Source organism: Ambystoma mexicanum, chromosome 8 (genome assembly GCF_040938575.1).
Source record: "Ambystoma mexicanum isolate Mex_15411 chromosome 8, UKY_AmexF1_1, whole genome shotgun sequence".
Lineage (NCBI taxonomy): Eukaryota > Metazoa > Chordata > Amphibia > Caudata > Ambystomatidae > Ambystoma > Ambystoma mexicanum.
Window position 1 is genome coordinate 1679269552 of NC_090929.1, and position 22432 is coordinate 1679291983.

Consider the following 22432-nt stretch of genomic DNA (forward strand, 5'->3'; position numbering starts at 1 on the left):
AAAGCCGAGAGGCGGAAGGCGTGCACAAAGAGGTGGCTGGTGGGAGCCACAGAGAAATGTAGGGTAGAGAGGGAGAAAGGAGGTGGTGGAGAAGACGCAAAAGGAGGATGCGGCAAGTAGGAATGAACCTACAGAGGCAAAGAGAAGAAGGGGTTTGCAGAGAGGCGATAGAAGGTGGGGCAAGAGAAGGCAGGTGGAGAGTGGCATTTTACAAGAGGTGGGAGGGAGGAGTAGAGAGACATACCATCAGGGACATGGAGCAGAGCTAGAAGGAAACCTAAGAGAAAGAAAGAGGAGGGTGGAGGAGATATTCAGTAGTAGGAGAAGGATTGACAGGGAGAAGAGGAAGGACACAGCAGGTGGTGCGAAGGAGAGAGCAGAAGAGGCAACCCCTTCACTTGACTAGGATGAGCTTGGGAGGGGATGAGGAAGAAGCAGGTGGCAAAGCAATGAGGAAGTGCAAAAGGAAAGAGTGACTGGAGAGGTAATGACAGGAGGACCAGGAGATAATACCCCTTAGGCGAGAGACAGAGTACTGGACTTGCCCCCAAAAGGGCAGTCCTTGCTTTCCTCCTCCAGTTAACCGAGACAGGGAGTTGGCAAGGAAGTAGAACTCTAGCAACTAGGTAAAAACATTCTACCAACCTCTTGGTGAAAGCTCTAGTCTAGGGGGTGGTCAACCACTAAAGCACCCAGGCTTCCACCCATGTGTGGGACTAGCTAGCAAATGTACATGGGTCCGAGATCCAGGACCAAGGGTGTCTTTGAAGACACCTAGGGCTAGAAGCAGACTACCTGGGTGAACCAAGCAAGGAGACAAACAAATGCAGGGACACTTCAAAACTAAAAAGGAGCGAAACTGTTACACCTAGGAGAACCCATCCTGTTACTAATGAGACTTTACTTTCTTCATTTCACTTTGGTCCAAATCTAAAGAGAGCCCTAATACATCTCTGATCAAATAGATCAGTCTGTGTCTGCTTTGTGCGGATCCGACTTGGCTTCATGACATGCCTACAGCAGATGCTCATGTGAAATATTAGAGCATTTTCTCTGACCCATCTCATTTTTACCCACGTTCGTGGTGGAATGCCACTTGAATTTGTAGATTTTTCTCCCAGTGTTTCTCAAAACAGGATTTTAAACAAACTAGGGGTGGGTGGTGTTTTCTTGCAGAGTTTTGCTGGTCTGGTCATGGGGGGCACTTATGTTCAGAGGGCCAACGTCGAACCCTAAATGTTACACATGTGCAGGGATGGGTGGCACAGGGGCTGGAGGAGTGGTGAAGGGTTTAGAGAGGGATTACATTACAGCAGAGATCCTACGCCTGATATTGTATGGCTCACTTGGTGTGAACGTGAGGGGCTGCACCTCCAGCCCTGGCAGACGGGGCAGTGCCTGGACTTGGGCGGAGAGGGGATTGAGAAAATGCAGTTAGTGGAGAGTTGTGTTGACACTTGACAGGGAGGATAGTGGGGAAAATCTAGCACGGTTTAGAGGGTGAATGCTGATGGCGAGGGGCTCTGGCTCAATGTGGAACAGCCCATGTTTGGCTAAGGACTCCACCTCAGGAGTCTACTCACTTCTGGATTGGGCAAGGTTCTTGTTTGATGTGGACTGCGCAAGTTCTTCGATTGGCAGAAATTGGAGTGGGATGACATCCATCCTTTCACTTGTTCCCTTTCTTAGATAACCCTGTTTTGCTTACCCTTTATAAGTTCTTAATTTGCTTTTCCTAATAAGAAAAACATACGGAGGACTTGTCCTCGGCTTTGGGAATCCAATTTATCTAGGCCTTTTAAAAAGACATGGCCCATAAATTGGGATTACCCTGGTTAACCATGCCCACAATATACTTGGGACAGCCCGAGCACATCAAGCCCTGTATGCACCCAGACTTTACATACACATATACAATGCAGCAATCGCCACCCATCACCTGTCTACCAACTCTTATGCGCTGCACCAGATCTCGCTTCAATACAACTCTTCTTTAGATCACAATGTTCTGGCCAGTGCATCCTAAGAGGAGTAAGTTCCTGTTGCCCTTGGGCGGGATTTGATGCACCTTAATTCTGACAACAGTTATGCCCTTTGAGACTAGTCCTGTGAACAAGCTGGTGCCGTATTAAAAAAAAATTATAAAAAATAAACACGAGAGCTCAGCAACATGCTCACATCTGTACCTAAAAAGAACAAGAAATTCAACACTCTTGCTTTTTCCCCACCATTGGGGGCACTTTTGGGAGGCCAAAAACATCAATCGAAAAATGCCTGGTCTGCTGTAAACTAAGAACCAGAAGATTCCACATGCTCCCTCAATGACCACCAAATCTGCATCTGTGGCTTGTTGGCATGCGCCTTAGGGAGGTTTGAAAAGCGGCAACACGTGTCAACAACATACACTTCTGTGTAAGCACGACGAGTCCATCATTGGCAGAGCAAATGACAAGCAAGGCAAGCAGCACAAGAACATTTCTGGAGAACAGAAGTACTCAGTCTTGCGCAATTCTTCCCCCATCCTGGTGTAGGGTGCTTTGGCTTTGTACATAAGTATGGAGGAAAGTGGACAGGGTGTAGGAGTAAGTAAAAGTTACTGTATTGACAACGGTACTCCTAGTTCACAGCCCCCTTTCCTCCATATGGTCCTCCATCTATCCCATCTCTGCTAACAAGAGACTCACAAGTAATTGCTTCTAAAAGGAGCAAAGGTTAAGGCTGGGTGTATATGCAAGAAGTCACTAGTGGGAAGCCAGGTTGAGCAGTGACATTGTCACACTTTTGAATTAATGCTCAAGTGCAACATTTTCTAACCCCCTTCTCCTGTATGTTAATTACCCCATAGTTAGGTCAAAGGGGACTATGGCTTGGAGTATAGCGAGTACCTTTGACTTTACCTGCCAACGAGGCCACCTTTCTCCACAGTTGTGACACGATACAGCCCGCAACCCCACTTGCCCCTCTGCAAAACGTAGGCAATTTTTAACTATGTTATTTTATATACAGGAGGAACAGTGCTCTGTTGATCACAAAACAAACATGCAATAGATATTCTGATTTGACGGGAAGCAGTGAGCTTCTTGCAACAGGGCGAGATTGAGAGTCATTCTGACCATGTTGTGGAGGGAAGTAAATGGAAGAGTCACCGGGGACAATACATAAGTGGACATGAATAGATTAAGGACAACGAACTTGACATTTTTAAGTGCAGGTAGGCGGTACAGCCAGCTGTGCTCAGGAAGGGACCACGATGGGTCACAACTTTCCGTCAAATCCGATTTCTTATCTATTGTACATGCTTGTGTGATCAAAAGGGCATTGTTCCTCCTGTACATAAATAAAACAAACATTTTGCACCGATTTTGTTTGCAATCAATTGTCTGGCTGACAACAGTACCCACTTCCTTTGCCCAGCATCATCTTACTTCTCACTTAATCTTATGTAGCATTTCACCCACTTAAGACAACCAGCACTAACTGTAGATTATGCCCAGACAACACCCTACAAGCCTATGCATAGACCCAGCCTATTTTCTACTGGTTAAAATTGACTGCTCAGCTTTGCGACTGTCTCGCAATGTGGTCTGCCAATGTGTGAGCCATATGTGGTATGTCAGACTAAGGTACAGCGTAGAAATACACTACGGACAGCACACAGCCAGATGAAGCTACACCGGTGGGTCTTTAGCACTTCTCAAGTGGCATAACAGCATAACATAGCTGTATGTAGTTGCTGATAACTTTAATCAGCACATGATGCAGCTTCACTCCAACCACCAAAAGAGTCAGCAGTTACCAAACTCCTATGGCTCCCATTTAAATCCAAGTGATCACCGTTCCTATTGCAGCTCTCAGTTTACTTAGCCTCACTATTATCTACAAGACTTGGAGCACGCAAATCCCCTGTGATAGAGAGACACTTCAATTTTCGCCCACACCTCACTCTTACCCTTACCCTTACATTTCCATCAAACACATTGCAGTACACCCCCAGTGATGACGCCTTTTGGTAAGCAGGACCCAACGTTTCTACTTGTGTTTCAGGACTAGTCTCAGGGCAAGAAAAAGTACTGGCGCAGATGCTTAGATTTAAGAGAAGCATTGGGAGCTAAGAGCAAACTCTGCTTCCAGTCAGGAGGCTGCATACATTCAAATATTTGCAAGACAATCGCGGTGAGGGTCACATTCAAACCTTCCCTTGCTTCTACCTAGGCAAACACTCAAGATGTGGAATCACTCTGGATCCAATTTTAATGTGTTGTAAGCAACCTGTGATGCAACAGTTGCTACCTTTGTTGTTCAGTCAAAGACCGCTCCCTTTACACAATCTCTCCACTCTGAGGGGAAAGGCCATAGCATAATCCTCATCCTCGTCAGGAACCCAACATCACTTCTTAAATCCAGCATTCTCTAGCTCTACTCATGTCCCTCCCCACCATAAAACCTGCCTCCCCATAACAGATAATGCGACACCCCCTTATGCCGCTAGATCTTTGTGTATGAGCAAATATTCCAAGCAAATGTCATTTACCCCAAATTCGGTCTAGTTTTGGGTTTCACCATGCTGCCCCCCCTTTAAAGATAGGCAGTAACCTATGTAACAAACTGCCCTGCCTAACTTTGGAAACCTGCCAGTGGGTGGCCAAAGGCCCTCCCGAGCTAGTGGATGCTTGAGTGGCGTATAAAGGGCTGGCACTGGGTCCTGGCACAAAGGCAGGGAGTAGTCACGAGGCACATGCATCCTGCCCATTCATCCATCCTGCTCTCACAACAACATGCATGACAACCAAGGGAATAGTCGGAGGCCTTCATCCCCCCACCCAACTGCTTAGAATTCCTATGCAGAATCACAAAAGGGGTATCCCGAGCACCCAACTCTTCCAGTGACTTCTTCAGAGAAAAAGGGGGTGTTCCTAAGCCCCGAGCCCCCAAGAGACTATTTCCCCATTTAAATAAAGCACACTCCTGGCATTGAAGCTCCCTGGGCAGACTCAAGCATCTAGAGTAGGAAAACAGCCTTTCCTTTAAGGCACAATGTTGCAACATGTCATGTCCCCAACAAGCTGTTAAGGAGATTTCAGTTGTATGCCTATTCCCTTCTCCTAAGGAGACACCCAGCACATTTTGCTGGACTTCTGGACCTTTTTTTCCCTTTCTCTCCTGAATGAGTGGAGTCCCCACCCCCAATCATTCTTATTTTGCTCTGACTTTTGGAACTCTTATCTCTGCGTTTTACTTTTTTTGTTTTTTAAAATGGAGTCCGCTTTCCTCCACATCTTTTAAATGCATCTGTGTTTAACTTTTGCAGCTCAAAGCACCTTATATGCAGTGTTGCTGGGAACCCTTTGGGTTCTCCTTTGAGATTATTTTACTAATCATGAAAAACTACTGTTCTTAAAGGACAGAGGGATACTTTGTATCCTTCCTAAGCTTTTAGCCAATGAGAGATTAGCACACCACCGTATGCGTAGTGCTAAGAGGATACGTAGTATCCCCCTTCTCTCTGCTCCTGTGACTCTAGTCACAGTGACAACCCTACAGTTGTGTGGTGGCAGTGGACGTGTTCTACGAACTATTGTGCCATTTTCTAACGCAGACTGTTCAGTCCCAGTTGCGCATAAGGTAACCTATGTTCTAACATGGCTCCTTTCTTTTTTCACCATTTTCCGTGTCGTTATCCTTTGTTAGTCCTTCTTTTATTCGGGGAGGGGAAGCTCTGTGCGTTTTGCCTTTGATAGGAACTTTTGGGTATCCCCGCCTAGGCTCCAGTGCGTCTGCAAAAGCAGGAAAGAGGAGGAGTATAACATTTCCCCGCCCCCCACCCCGCCTGTCCTTTGTCTGCCAGAGTGCCTGAATGGAACCAGTTCCCATTGCGGGGCTGGCCGGTCTGATTGGGCAGCCATTGGCCCCTTTCTGTAAACTGCTGAAAGTTTGCTGAGGAGTGGGAAAACCGAATATAAAAAGGTGAGGCTCTTGAGGTAGAAGGCACGTTGACCACTGAAACAGAAGATCCAAAACTTAAAATGACCAGAGATGCCTGCAGACCCTTCCAGTAACCGTCAAGAGACCACTGCTGTCCTGACCCCATTTTCTAATCCGCATAGGACCTCCGAAAAGGACGACTCCTTCCCTTTGGGTGGTGGGACCAACCAGCTGCAAGACGAACTACAAATCGAGCCATCTCCTGAGGTGCTGTGACTCTCCAGGGCTGCAGACCGCGAATAGAAGGATATCTCCGACCCATTTGCAGTGCAATGTCTTGGCGTGGACAAAACTTCCCAGAGGCACGATCTCACTCATCCAAGTCCCCTCACCAGAGTGCAGGACGACAGAAGCAAGGAAGATCGACCGGGCGATAACAGCCCTTTGTTGGAGCTGATAAAAAGGCACCAAAACCACAGACCGGAGTAAAAGACCGAAGAAACCCAAGCTGAGGGAACTCTTGCGACTGCCTCTGTGACATTCTATTCATAGTACTTCCTTTCATCACCAGACTGAGGAATCTGGAGACCGAGTCCGTCGCTGCTGCACAAGAGAATCCAGCTAGGTTTACTTCTTCTAACCTAAGGTACTGTGGTGCTAATGCTAGAACTTACCTCAAGTCGAAGAGTTGCTCCAGTATGACTGCAGGGAGTCACAAGGTGTCCGGGTGTCCACCAATATCTCTGGCCCAAGCTTGACAGCTTGTGTCTTATTAGGGAGTCCTTTGCAGTCTCCCCCTACTTTGTATTATCTTGCTAAACATTTCTATTTGTGTGACTAAGGTATCCTGAGGAACTTTACCTGTTCTGCTGCTACATAAGACTTTGGTTTGTGGGGTGCAAATTTAGCCCCAGAGTGACAGGCCATGCATGGCCCTATTGTGAGAATGAAGCTGGCTGATGTTGAGACCCACTGGAATATGCAGGCCAGTTCAAAACATTGTTTTCCAACATAAGGCCTAGTGAATGAACAGAAATGGGCCTCTCAACTTTTCCAAAATGGACAGGCGCTCAAGTGAAGGAAAATGTGCCTGAGAACTCTTAAAACTGCTGGCTGTACCCAATGCATGGCAAAAGACATGTGTGGCTGAAAATGCGGTTTCATAAAATATGAAAAGCTACAATTTCACTTAGAGACAGATAGCAGCATGTGACATTGACTTCAAAGCAGCAGAATACTGAAGTGAAGCTAAGCACTTTGCATTTGTCACAAATACAACAAAAAAACCAACTTACTTTTCAACATTCTAAATAACATAATTTTAAAGGAGACGCCTACTTGTTTAAAAGTAAACAATGGCTTCCCCATGGTACACCTCGACCTATGTGTGAACAATGCAGAAAGGGGCACTCGTGCCTTTTTGAGGAGTATATTTAGGAAAGACTTTACTCATGGACTGCAGGCCCAGATGCAATACAAAATGTTACATGTACACATTGTGTCAGTTTAAAATGCTATCCTTTCAGAATTATGGATGCAGCTTGTTTTCCCCACTGAACTGAAACGTCTGTGCCTCTGAAACTTTGACCTCAAGACCTTTGGGCTGGGCCCACCAAGAAAACCGGTCTGGTTTCCAGGTAAAATACAACAGTTAGCTCAAAATTGTGGAAGGGGCAGATGAGGCAGCCAACAGAAATGACCTTTTAGGGCTGTCTTCACACCAATACATTGCCTCTCAGAGCCACTAATGGATCTACAAAGACCGTACAAACAGACCCTGATAAGCAGATGTTCAGGTAACATGTTTGAGGAAAACAAAATTGTGTAGATTTGCTTGGAATATGAAACTATAACTCTCCATATTAGGTCTTGCCATTTGATTAACATTGGACTCCTTTTTCCATAAGAGGAGAAACGTGCGTCACAATGAGCTCAGCCGGGACACATTAAAGATCACAAAATGCCTTTCAGTACTACCTAAATATTAACCATATGCCATGTGTCTAATTCAATGTAGAGATGAAAATGGGATTTGTGACACTCACAATAATCAGAAAAATTCAAAACGTGGTAAGCTGATTCTATGTGTTTTGTGAGTGCAGAAATCAAAGTTCCCCAATTTGTCATGAATTGAATATATATATATATATATATATATATATATATATATATATATATATATATATATATATATATATATACACACAGCTATCTGAAAGGAGAAGACAGTTGCCATGTAGTGAGATTCTAAGAAAACCAAATCTGTAAAATAAATGTCATTTGAAATGTTGCAGTTCTCTCTGCCCCATTATCCATAATCTAGACCTCCTAAACACATTGTCCCATCGGCTGGCAGTGGGCGGATTGGTGGGAGGGGGAGGAAGAAGTGTCCAATCTGTAGGGTTGGAATATTGATAATATGCACGTGAACTATATAATATCAGTTTTCAATATAAAGAGGGACAGAAGTACAAAACGACAAGAGCCGACAGATGAGCCAAAAATGACAACAGAGAGTTGACAAAAAAAAAGGAGGCCAACACCCAGGACAGCAGATAGACAGGAGACCCTGGCTGAGGCTCCTGCCTGGAAGCCTTACCAGAGAGATCTGTGAATAGAGACCAGAGGTGTGAGCTGCCTACCCATTCCCAAAAGAGGGTCCGAGATCTGGCGGACCTCCTGAGCTGAGAACAGAGACAACCTCTGTAAGTAGATATATCCCCAAAGCGATCCATTGTGTTGGGCGCTACCTACCTTAATCCTTTCCAATTAATTGTGAGTGAGGGGTGAAACTGTGTAGACCGTTAGCACATTTAAAGTTAATTGAATTAATTCCCATATAGAAAAGATCATGGGATGATTTTTGTTAAACTTCGAAACAAACATTTCATGCCCAGTGTGTTACAGCCATTATAGTCAATAAATTAGGAGACCATATTTTCCTGTAACACCCGACTTCCTTACACAAGAGGGGTGTCCTTTATCCGAGAATAAGAATCCATAAAACTGTGCCCTTCAAGTGAATGTAGTGTGTGCAAAACAAATCCAAACAAGAATCCCAAAGCCCTGCATTGCGTTTGAATGTGTGTTCCCCAAACAATATTCCCAATGAGTTAATTTCCCAAACCTTGCCTTTCAAATAAAAAGCCCAAACGAAATTCCCCATTATATTCCTACCCCCTGTACCTTGCCTTCAAACCAAAGGGGTCATAAATAACCGATGCCTGGGGCTGGGGGCTGCTAGGAGAAAAGAGCATTGTGATAATCCAAGCAATCACTATTTTTAAAGTTTCCCATCTGTTAATGTGTAAAGAAATCCTCTGTGTATTTGGACTTAAAATTCAACCCACGTTTCTTCTGGTAACTGAAAGTCTCAAGCAATACATGTCAGTCAATTGATGCCACTAATTTGCATTTGTGATTGTGTTGTGCCACGGAGTTGGTGTCTGGTATTCTTGTGATGTGTTTATTATTCATTGCAGAAATGTAAATACATATACACTATTATTCCTATACACCGGCTCGGTTCCTAGCTTATTGGTGATACAGAGGGCATCTGCTGAATGGTGTTCTACAGGTTGAAGACCTAACCAAATTTGAATCTGCTAAGTGCTTTGTTGTGAGACACCTTGATTGGGGGAAGCCGGGGCAGAGGAACGCCTTGAGATGAGTGACCGTCCAATAAACCATGACATGTTCCACTCCTACACTGACTTTTTGATATAGTTGGGGATTGGATTAAAAACATTAGAAGCCTTGAAAAGTGTCATTACAAAGTAAAGATTTGCTAACGTGTGTATAACCAATTATTTACCTTCCTACAGACTATTTGATGTGGAAACACTAAATTAATACAATTACCGTATATGTTGTAAATCAATGCAAGTGCGCGGTAGTACCGATAATACGGCAGAACTGTCAGTGTCATTCTCAGGAACAAATGCAACCGCAAAACATTTCTATTGAATCAATCACCTCAAAAAAGCTTTTGCTATTAATTCCTGTGTGTGCTGGTTAAGAGAAACAAGTATTTATCTACCTTCTTTGTGTAAATAAGAATACATGTATATTTTTAATATAAAATGTACTGTGTAAGAATTTCTTTGGACTATAGCATTTACTGGGTTCATTGTACTTGCCTTCAGCTCACATCCTCTTCCTAAGAGAAGCCTGGCTGCTCTGCAATTCTCCCAAGATCCTTTGGGTAGTACAGACTTATATTAAGAGTTGGGGACTTGTATGCCATGGGAGAGTTTATTTTATAGAGTTTTACCTCAAGTGGACTTTAGGAAAACGCCACTAACACGAGCAACGGAATAAATGTTTCTCTCTTGCACGGATGCTGGAGGAACCCCTTCATATTATGACTCGCACATGTGTAACCTAGCCATTACAAAATTGCGATGAAACAAAAAACTGAAAGGAGCGAGGAAACAAACCAAACTTATTTTCCCAGCATCGCGTATCAATCATGTAAGCTGCCTGCGACAAAGGAAGTGTACACGTTACAGAGCTTCCTCTGCTTACCCAGATACTTTCCCACTTTATATTCAGATGCAAGGAGAGCAGGGGGAGCCAGACCTAAACAGACAATGACATCAGGGTTTCAAAGGAGACAGGAGAAGGCACTACCCCCGGTCCATGGCTTTTTTGGTATCCCAGCTAGCGAGACATTCCTGTGAACTCCGGCCATTCACCTTCCATGTCACACGATCATCCACTAATGCGTAGGTCCCCCAACAGTCCAGCCAGCAGTGCACAGATGTTCTTAACAGAATTAAGCACTACACCAGGGGAGGGGAGACCCTACTCTTAAAGACAGCCATGCATGTCTGGCAGTGTGGAGCGTTGGTGTAGGAGTTTGGCAGGGGGTGGCATGGCAAGTGATAACCAGTGAGAGGCCAGCAGGAAAGTGCTGGAAACTGGAGGGAGAGTTTGAAGGAGGAAGAGAAAGTTACCATTAGAAGGTAGAGCGTTGTTCGAGAGCAGATGAGGCAGACCATCAGAGAAAATATTGGGAAGCAGTTGGAAGTACACAGAGGACGCTGGCAGAAGCTTATATCAAGGGGGAAGGGATAGCTATGAGAAAGAAAAGCTGTGCAGAGGCTGGAAAAGGATTAACGTTATCTAGGAAGAAACAGGTTGGGAAGGTTGGAGGAAAGGAACTATCAGAAAAACAGCTCATGTGATGGAAGAAGGAGGTGAAGTCCCATAACACCAGTGGCAGAGAGTAGAGAAAGACAACCACAATACCCAAGCAGAGGAGAGGATTGCGGGGGGCGGGGTTCCCTTCTAGAGAAAATGAGGAGGTTCTGGCAGACAGGGTCAGAACGGTGCAGATTCTAGAACTGTTGGGAAGAGGTACAAGATTGTACAATCTCCTCAGCGGGGGTTAGGGAGGTCATAGGGGGACCGAAAGACTGCCCCAGGGACCAAAAACTAGAACAAGGAGCTGCTCAGTGTATACTAAAGCCCTTGAGCTCAAAGCAGAGACCAAAGCCCTGAGCCAAATGGGTACAACCACACTAAGGCCTTCAGGGGGAGCTCTTCCAGCTTGATCTATGCCTGGGATGTGTTGGCTAGAAAGGCCCCAAGCATGTATTTAATTGTCAAGCGTTGGGAACCCTACACAATCTAAAGAAAAATACCAAGGCCGTCGATTGAACAGGCCAGCAGAATCTGACAATTTTATAGGAGACACTATTGTATTTGGATGTTTTCCAGGAGAGACTGCGACAAACAGCGCAGAGGTCTCAAGAAGGGGTTCCCACAGATGTCAGCTGTGTTCCTTCATTGCTACCCTTTTCACTTTTGAGTTGTCCCCTAGACTTGTCTTACCCAACACACGTTATTCCCTGAAAATCCTTAATAGAATATGATAGTTGTACACCAGCCTAGTCTCATCTAGTCTTCCCCACTCAACTCCATATCCAGGAGGAAACTTGGGAAGGTGTGGTGCATGCAGACAATTCCAAGAGCTGCCTAATACTGGCTTAAGAGGATTGTTAGAGGAGTTTTCCTAAAGTCCCTCTTGGAGGGCATGGTTTAGTTCTACAGTATAGTAGCCGTGAGGATGGAGTCTTTAAGATACAATACAACCAGGAGTCAATGTAAATCAATCTACACAAATACCACTGCTGGCGCCAGTGTAAGGGGAGTTTTCCTAAAGTCCCATTTGGAGGTTAGACTTTAGTAAGCTATCCCAGTGATTTGTAAATCCCCGAACTCTTAGTATCAGTCTGTACTACTCAAGGACCTTGGTAGAGTGGCAGAGCAGTCAGGCTCATCTTAAGAGGAAGATGTGAGCTGTAGGTAAGTACTCTGAACCCAGTTAGTAATGCACATCAAAGAAACACACAAATATATATTAAAATATAGATGCATTATATTTACACAAGAGCCACTGTTAAATACTTAGCAAAATAAACCAACACACATAGGTATACTTTACAATACTTTCAAAAGACACTTGTTATTTAGTTGTCGAACCTGTACAATTGCTACAGGGGTTTCACAAGTCTATCATACTATCGGTAATAACGCACACCCACAAAGTAATACAGTAAGTATTACATATATAAAATAGTGATTTTTTGGAAGGAAAACTGTTGGTTAGTGTTATCCTATCAGAGTTTCATGTTCTAGAGGCGGTTTCCCTGCTAAGCAAGTTGGAAATGTTTAAAGTCCAAAAACGCAATCCTAGTTAAAAGGCAGTTCGGAGAGGCTTAAAGTCTTGAAAAGCAGTAGAAGTCAAAAGGTTCCTGGCAATACTTTCTAGTCTCTAGAAAGGAAGATACAAAAAGGCTTAACCAGCGTTGAGACTCTGTTAAAGAACTTGCTAAAGGGACACAAGCAGCGGCTTGAGTCAGAGGTCAGAGGTGATTGCCCTGAATACCTCTACGTACACCAATGCTCTGGAGTGACTTTCTGGAATAAGGTAAGCAATATCCTTTTCCCCACAGTACCTTAGGTTTGATGCTCCGCGATGTTGCTGCTCTGGAATAAACCTCTGGATGTGTGATGACGAAAGGCAGGCCAATGGACGGGATCTCTCAGCAGCAGTCTAGAGGGAGGACCTCTAGCACGGCTTTCAGCAACTTCTCTGGTCACCCTGTGGTTTTGGCGCCTTTTCTGCAGAATCAACAATGGATGCGATTCGCCCAGTCAATCTTCTTCGGTTCCTGCATCCCACACATTGATGAAGGGGTCTGGACAAGTTGGATTGCGTCTCTGGAGTGTCCTTCAGGGCCCAGCAAAAACTTGGACTGATTCAGCCTTTCCACAACGATGCACTCGAAATGGGCAGCAGGTCTCCTGGTATTGCTGTTCTGCAACTCTGGAAACTCACAGGCTCTCGGGAGATGGCTCAAATCAAAGTTAGTCTTGGGACTGGTTGTTGCCACTAGTGAAGGAGTCGTCCTCTTCGAAGTTCCTGCTGCACAGAAAGCTGGGTCAGGACAGCATTGGCTGCTTCCCAGTGTTTCAATGGTCTGCAGGCGTCTCTGGTAGTCTTCCTCGGTTACTTCAGCTTCCAGTGGTCGGCTTGCTTTTCACTCCAGGAGCCTCACCTTTTATACAGTTCCAGCACTCTCATCTTCCTTCGCAGTTTACAGAAAGGGGCATTTGGCTGTCCGATCAAGGCCCCCATTGGGAGCTGGTCCATTCAGGCACTCTGGCAGACGAAGAATGGAAACTCCTCCCCCACTTCCTGCCTGCCCAGACTCTGGAGCCTAGTTGGGGACACCCAAGGGATCCCGCCAAAGGCAAAAACGTGCATACACAGGCCTCCCCCTGCCAGAATAGTAGAAGGGCTAACACAGCCCACGCTAGTAGTGGCGAAAAAATAAGGGAGGCCCCAAGTTGGTACTTGGCCACCCCTATTGTGCACCATCGAGGCTAAGGGCATAGCCCGCGATACAAAAATCACACAATAGTTGGTAGAAAACATCCACTGCCACCAGCCATAACTAGGAGATTGTCGGACTAAAAAGTCACAGGAGAAGAGACAAGGGGGTGGCGGCGGGGGGGGGGGGGGGGGGTTTGGTCGGGGGGCGCGCTAGGTATCCCCTTGGCACTCCACATAAGGTGGGTGCCAATCTGAGCCTGTACAGTTTTTGGAGCAATACCAAGTATCTCTCTATCCTTAAGAACTGTAATTACTCTAGGAGAAAGAAAAATAATCTCAAAAGTAGGACCACAAGGGTCCCCAGCAACACAGCCCATAAGGAGCTGCAATAGTAAAATACAGATGCCTTAGAGAGGTATGGAGGAAAATAGACTCCATAAGACAGGTAAAAATACAAAGAACAGAGTTCCATAAGAATGAATGAGTGGAGGCTCCACTCATTCAGGATGGATGGATGGAAAATGGGCTGGGGTCTCACTAGGAGAGGAGAATGAAGATAAGCATGATAAATCTCCTTAACAAGGATCACAGTATTCAAACAGCCATGCAAAGAACCAATGGTAGCTGGCAGGGTTCAAGGGTTAACAGGAGGGTAGGCATGAGGTACTGCCATCACCTGGGAACTCAAACTGAAGCCTAGCCGGGAGACTCATCAACGTCACACAGCAAGACCATTCATAAAACACCACCCAAAGGACCCTTTTACTGCAGCTGTCTGAATTCTACCTTGTCTCAAAGCACTCATATGTGGGTGCAAGATGAATTGTAGAGAACCACTATGCACACCGCAGCACATGCTTGACTCCCAGCCTTACCTCTGAATTTGGCCTAGCTACTTGTTAGATGTGTCTTTAGTTGCTTAATTATGCTTCAATATGACATGCATGTTTGGAATGCATGTCCAGTCGTGTCAGTCTGGCTTCTTCTCTTAATGCAGGGGCCTACTAGAAGAATTGCCAGAAAAGGGACCGACACATCCAGCACCTACCACTGATGTAGCCCACTACGCACCTCACCAAAATCCTGTACAATGCACTCTCGCAGCATTACCAGTAAGACAGCTAGTCATGGCCCATGCAAGTGCACACTGTTATACCATGCCACCAGCCTGCAGAAATGAGAAATCATGCCCAAACCGGTACCTTTTAGAGCAAGCTGCTGCCAAACTGCAGTACCAGTATATAGACTAAGAGATTGGGAGAGTCCCAATATTTTTAGAGCTTGGGGACCGCTGGTTATATATGCCATCGCAGCAGACACTCCACAAGCTATTTTGGTGAGATTAGGATCTGCGATATATAAATTATAAACAAATCTTAGCAGCAGCCACAATAAGAAACAGACGTCTTAAAAGTAAAATTTGGGAGAAGCAGACATGAGCAAAAGTGGTATGCCAGAAAATATAGAACTTTTCCTAAGGGCTATTGCTTTGGAAAACTGTTAGACCAGTGGGAGAGACAGTCACACATTCAAACCCATTGTAGCCATCTCAACAAGATAATGACAGTAGCCCATCCATGCTAGCTTTGAACCTGTAATCTGCAAGTAATGCACAGATTTCTGTGCAGGAGCATTAACCCAATGAAACGTCCACCTGTGCAGGTTAATGTACTATGTTGCCTAATCTGTCCTATAAACTTTTGGCCACTCAACTCTCAAAATCTCTTTTACAGGAGTCTAAAAGATACATTTGGGAACACAGACTGAGATGTGGCCATATGGCGTCAATGGAACTATTTTTTTTATATACACAGAATAGTAGTTAACCTAGATTCCCTGATGTAATAAAATGTGGTAGCGCCGAGAAGCAGAATAAGTACCAATAAGCACTGAATTAAATAAAAAGACAAAAGCGGATGCAGGAACAAGCGAGATAATCTGTTAAAACTTCCTAAATATGTGACGTTTAAGGTATAATCCTTTGTGCAAACTGCCTCTTTCAAGAAGTACTTAAACCCCATAAATTAAAAGGACGAGTATGCTCATACTTTTTGCGCAGACTTGATTAAAGCTCTGCAGTTAATGAGCTGATTTCTGCAGACAGGGAAAAAAAAACAGGCAAATGAACTCACTGAAAATCAAAACACACACTTTGTACCCACAGATTATTCCAGGCACACTTGTAACCTACCTGGCCTTTCCATTAAGAGAATAAAAAGGTGGCTACTATGAAAGACAACGACAAATGGAGCAGAGGCAAGTCCGTTGCCCACTGCTACCAGAGTTCAATTAAAAGGGCTTCACCTTGCATAAATGGTCTTGGATTTTGCATCCAATGTTTGTCGAGCCCACCACGTACACCCCGGCTGGTAACTAACTAACACACACTAACACTAACACACTAACAATTTTGACGATTAGAATACCGACCCCAAATCCTTCCCCACCATCAGCAACAGGGAGCTTACCTATAACAGGGAGCTTACCTATAACAGGGAGCTTGTCTTGGTCCAGTTTTATCCTTGCCAGGCCATCCTATAAAGAACACCAAAGAAGAAGAAGTGAGCAAACCAACAATATCCGGCCACAGAGAAAGATTACAGGGCAGATCAAGGAAAGGATGCAATGGATGGGGCCCCGTCGAGGAACATCGCCAGTAGGATCACAATGATACAGATCATTGTAATATGTTTATTGATCTAATATATTAGCACATGCAATAGAAATGAAGACCTAACCCCTTCATGCAACATGTCCGTTCATTCTCCTTTAGTCACTACAGCCACGCAGACATATACTGTAGATTAAATCGTCCAGAACTCACAGAAGTCCATTTGACCAGTTTAGCACTTTTACTAAAGTTATTAACCCCCCCAAAAATAAAAACATTTTCATGTAATGGGACACTAGCCAAAAGGGAATGGAGCGTTCATTTGCAAAGCCCACATATCGCCATGCCTCGAGAGCATCCATACGCCTTAGTACTGGAGTGAGGACTTTTAGAGTAACAAACTCACCCGTATAAGGAAAGATACGTGAAAGATGTTCTCCACTGTGCGAGGAAATGACTCTGGATCAATCACAAAATCAAAGAACGAGATTGGTGTGTCAGCTAGGGGAGAAACATGCCATGGTTATTTATGAAACTCCAGGAACATTGACCTCAAGTACATTTCTGCAGCAGGCAATTCCCCAAAATGCTTTAAATGTCCACAACCCATCGAGTGCTGCAGTTGAACAAGAAGAGAATGCTGCTAGATTGCCAATGAAACATACGATTTGTTTGTTATAGGTACCTGTGAGTATATGTACAAATTCCATGTACTATTTCTCATTGCAATATTGCTGCTGCCACACCACACAAACGTGAAGCACACTGTCCACTGTCCATGCAAACGCATCTCCATCACAGCTTCCTACTGAACTCCACACATGAAGGGAAGCGCCCCTTTATTTTAATCACAGCTAAATCCTATAACTTGGTTAATACTCTGAAAATGGAAAGGTCAACAACCCAGAAGACTAACTCGGCATCGACTGCATCTTTTCCAGCCTCACAAGGGTGAACACTTAAATGAAGGTCAATTCTTTGTTATGCAGTTCCCCACGCCATGCTCCGCTCATGTATACTAAAAACATGTCGCCCTTAAATCGCAGGCGAGTCACCTGTGAATAGGAAAAACCATCCACACTCGAGACCAGGCGGGGGGGGGAGGTTGTGTCCCTTCGACAATGCCACACCTTCAGTAAGGTTACTGTGGTGGCAGGGTGTGGGGTCAGGAATGCGAGGCGGACACAAAGTTATGTTTTCCATGCCGGATAGCTTCATTAAACTCAAAGGTTATGCTAAAAGCATCTGTCCCCATCCTAAAGAGATTCCCTACCTAGGAAAATAAAACTAAAGAAATGTCTGTCTCGTCAGAGTTATATAAACTGTCTTTGGGTTCAAAGCATACTAATCTGCCCCTCACACTTAACATTAACTAAGGGTGAAAGGCAATGTCTCCGGCTTGGCAAACAGTGTTCACATTTCAAGCAAATAGATACAGCGAACAAAGAATACTTCCCAAGGAGAAATCCTTGGATCCAGAGGGTGGCTCCCTTGCCCTGGATTGTTCATGTAGGCTGGCACAAACATCTTTTCCAAGCAACAGTTCCTTAAGGATGGCAAAAGCGTCTTTTAAATAACAGTTCCCTTGATTCCTTATACCCGATTCAGGAGGTTTCTGTGCAAACAATATGTCCCATACCATTTAGCTCTTACGTTTCTTTGCACCAAGTTCACAACCTAAAGGGGTCTTATTCACAAGATGTTCCACGCAGGATTCTCTTCAACCTCTTGGATATTTTAGTGGCCCACCTTATGTACTTGTCCATCAGGAATCCTGGGGTTTTGCAGATCCCCCAGGACACCTCTCCGCCAGGTATCTTCCCTTAAAATGCAGACTGGCTGAAGTGCTCCTGTGACCAGGACTTCTTTTCTGAATTCACGCCCTTTCACTGCGTCTATACTTCAATGGCTTCAGATACTACTTGTTTCAACCTTCCACACATTGATCTCTCATATATGGAGACTTGTTCAAGTTCTGCCTTTTAACATCTTCATTAGTGTTTATTTGCTTGTGGTAATACTTGCCACAACTTTCCCCATACTCACATCTCATGCATGAGGATTTATGCAAGTTATGTCTTTGTATTTTAGTTGGTCGGTATTCAAAACAGTTTCCCAATTGCTTACATGACTGTCGGAAAGCCCGGGGTCCCCAATACCTCTGGGGCAGACTTATTGGTCTCTGGTAGCGTTTCCGACCCATGGCACGCTGCTGCGGTGAGGCTTTCTCTCGGTTGTGGCATTTTTCGCATGGTGGACCTTGTCCCAGCTCTTAGGTTTGTCCTTTATTCTCTATTATTACACATTTCCAAACCTACACAGTTAAGATTACATATCTAGGTGTGTATGGCACGGTTAGCCAAGATTGTGTGCAGTACCCTTTGGGTGCACTACAACAACCCGGATCTCCTGGCAATAGGAACCCAACCTTTGGTGTAAGTCTGTACTACACAGGTTGGTAGCTTGTTGAGCAGCCAGGCTCATCTCAAGAGGGGTCAATGCACGCTGTAGGGGAGTTAGATTCACAGTGACAAGAATTCAAATAAACTTTTACACACAAGGTTTCTTGATTAAACAATTATTAATTTATTTGACAGTCAGTTAGAGTAAGCCTTCTTCCGAAGGGGCAACATAACAGTAACACAAACACACTTCAAAATCCATACTCTTAATATTTCTAAACCAGTAAGTACCCTTTTGGGATGGCACACAGACACTTCCTACACTCAGGTGACTTTAGTAACTAGGACACTGGGCATTAATATTTTTGTTTGCATTTAGAATCAGACTTAAGAGTGTGTCAAAGAAAAAGGTTATTTGAACAGAACAAGAGATCACACACATTCTGAAGCAGGTAAGTACTTTTGGTAACACCCAATGCAAGGTTAGTTAGCCCCTTCCTGGAAGGAAGATAAAACTTGTCGTTAGAGGGCAGAAGAGTCATTGAGAGAGCCAGGCTAGGCCAAAGTCAATTGGGAAAACGTCTAGTTGAGCTGAAGCACTTCTGACATGTAAGTAAACGGCTTGCACACTGTTTTAGTCTTTGTAGAAAAGAATTCAAAGCTGGGCCACAAGCTATTTAGGCTTGTGAAGTAAAGCAGCTATCAGCAACTCTACAGAGCAACCACAACAGGTCTCAACAACAGAGAACAAGTGCAGTTAAACAAGAGGCGAGTTCTCTTAGACTGTACAGTACCTTTAAGGTTGAAGAAAAATGGCAGCAGATCACTTCAGTTCCTGTGCAGCTCTGCGGATCCTGGTGTTGCCGAGCCTCTGTCGTGGGGACAAGAGGGAGGACGTCTGGACTCCTGCACTGCAATGGGACGGTCACGACCGCAAGCGGCAATCTTCAAACAAGTGGCACTTCGGTGTGCCAGCTCCTTGCATCTACCGCAAATAGCAACAACGGTTCCTGGCTGTCGAGGTGGGCTTTCCTTGCATCTGGGTGTCCAGAACTCTGTTGGGGTGGCTCAGGCTCGGTCAGTCCCGCTTCCTGGGAGCCCGGAGGATCTTCCTGGAGCTCTTGGCCAGCTTAAAAGCAATGCAAACGGTCTGGTGTTCCTCTCCCTGGCTATTCGGTACCAGCAGCAACTGCAGTAGAATTTCAACCAGCTGTGAGAGGATGTCCATGTGACTTACTTTGGAGTCGATTGGTCCCACCAACTAAAGGGGAGAGGGTGTCCTTGCAGGGGCTGCTCTGTCGAAACGAAGTTGGAGTTTCAGCACAGCAGCAGGGCTTTACCTAGCAAACCAACGATCCAGGAGTTGCAACAGGCGTCCTCTTCCAAGTTCTTCTTCGGATTCCTTCGTCTTTTATGTAGGTTTCTCCCAATCATTCCAGCCTAGCTGTCAGTCACCCAGCAGGGTGGCTTGCCGGACAGCCAGCCGGCCAATCACCTAAGAGTGCATTTCTGTCTCCTAGGAGACGAAGCACAGGGAATTTCAGGCACCTCCCTCGCTTCCTGCCCCCGCCAAACACCCTGGAGCCAGAGGCGGGCTTCAGTCATGAATCACGCCAAACAAAATGAACAAAGGGACCAAACCTGGTTTGGCATGCAGAGTAAATCTCAAGGACCTTTCCACAAAGAAATGGCGAAAAAAGACGACCAGGGCCATTTTGACAAAAATGGCACCTTTGGGTGCTTTACTGCAGCTGCGAACGCAGCCCACTGTAAATGCACACCATTGTAGTTAAAAGTAAACCACTGCCTGTGGACTTCTTTTACCTCAATATCTTTTTCACTTGTACTTATTTCACAGTCTCTCATTCCTCACGGGTCACCCGCTCTTCCCGCTCCGACTTGTTGGATTGGTGCTCTTAAGGAGTTTTTAAAGTCCACGGTCTGTAGTCTACTTACTCTTGGGAGTACAGGGCTCCAACTCTTGTTTGGCCTGAACTACCCAAAAGGTTTGGTAGCTATGGTCGTGCAGCTAGGCTAAGTCTAGGAGGGAGAAGGACTCTAGGCAAGTCCCCAGAGCACACTTCGATTAAATAATACACCTTCACACTGTACACTTATAAAAATATAGTTATTATAAACACTAAAGCAAGTAAAAGATTACAAGGATTTCAGGTAAGTAAACGTTTTCACATATATACAATAAGATATTGGTTGAGCACTACTCAATTCACTGGTAGACTTTGAGGTAACCAAGGTAACTGGACCCAAAAAAGCCTAAACCTTCACACGAGGTGTGTGCAACACTTCAACCACCAGTAACCTCACAACTCAAATACAACTCCTGCAATCCGAAGAAACCTTCAGTGCAGCGCAAGTCGAATCAAACCTAGTGCCCAATACATTTTTACTACCAGTTCTTTAACCAACATTCCATATAATGCAACAAGGATACTGGTAAGTAACCTCCAGGCAGCATATACCTTAGAAAGTCCAGCCCTATCTGGGGATGAGCGTCTCAAAGTCAGTTGGGACACTGGCGACCAGGGCCCTTGGGCGGAAGAACAAAGTAAGGCAGTCACTGAAAGTTAAACATTTTGCAGGATTCTAAGCACAGGGTTCTCATGTTTCAGATGTTGATAACATCTTAGCGACACTGGTATATTGCGCCATTCCTTGGTGGGCATTGGCATAACATCTGTTATCATAGTGTGTTAGTTAGTATGGCCAACCCCCTTATTTGAGCAGTTTTACATAAAACCCACCCCCCATATCGTAAGGGGCTGGCCATACTAATAAACACACAATAACAAATATTATGCCAATGACCCACCAAGGAATAACAGAATATGCCAGTGTCGCTAATATGTGAAAATCAGAAACATGAGACCCCGTGTTTAAGATGCATGGAGCCCACACCGGACTGCCATGAAAACGAGATGTGTAAACAGCAGTTTCCATGGAAATAGCATGATCATGCAGGCAGACCCCCTTTACGTACCCGACTAGAGAAGCGGGCAATCGGTATGCTTCGATCCTACAACATAATACATAAAAACTGATTATGGCTTCAAATAGTACCATAGGAAACCATCACCGCCTTGCGGCACAGGTACAAGAAAAGTGCATTTTTGATACAAAAATAAGATAGCTTTTTACTAAATCATGGAACAAAGCTCGACACAAGGCAACGGCAGCAGTTATTTCTGTTGCCTTAATTAAACAACGAAGGAACTATGGAGACTACACTCCCCCAAAGGCTACATGGCTTGTTGATCTGCCTCGCTGCACATGCGCTTTGCGAACATGCAGTGCTGAGGCTCATTCATAAACGTTTGCACACACTGCGCGTCTGAAAGAAGCTGTGGTAGTGACACGCTGCAGAGATCCGCACCAGTACGTGTGAACGGACCCATAATATTAGATGCAAGACATGAAATCGTTATAAGGAGACAAAGCAGGCTATGCACCCTGCTTCCAGTGTACCCCTATTCACAAGGAAACGTAATAATAGATCACAGCCTTGACCGCAAAAAATCAATAAAATAACTATGCATCTCACTGTCTGCCCAACTACCCAGACATGAAATATACGATTATGTCTCGGTTAAGCAAGTAACCCTGAAATCCCCGAGGCCACCCTGCTCCCCGCTG

The 22432-nt window shown here is 44.9% G+C and overlaps 1 protein-coding gene across 1 annotated transcript in view; it reads right to left on the minus strand.

Moving 5' to 3' along the window:
- The window catches only part of NSMCE4A (NSE4 homolog A, SMC5-SMC6 complex component), a 213338-nt gene that overhangs the window by 82095 nt on the left and 108811 nt on the right, over positions 1 to 22432 (minus strand). The window contains exons 7-8 of the mRNA XM_069611968.1: positions 16786 to 16880; positions 16255 to 16303 (exon numbers count right to left, since the gene is read on the minus strand). Coding sequence (XP_069468069.1) covers positions 16255 to 16303; positions 16786 to 16880 — 144 coding nt within the window. The remainder of the gene's footprint in view (positions 1 to 16254; positions 16304 to 16785; positions 16881 to 22432) is intronic.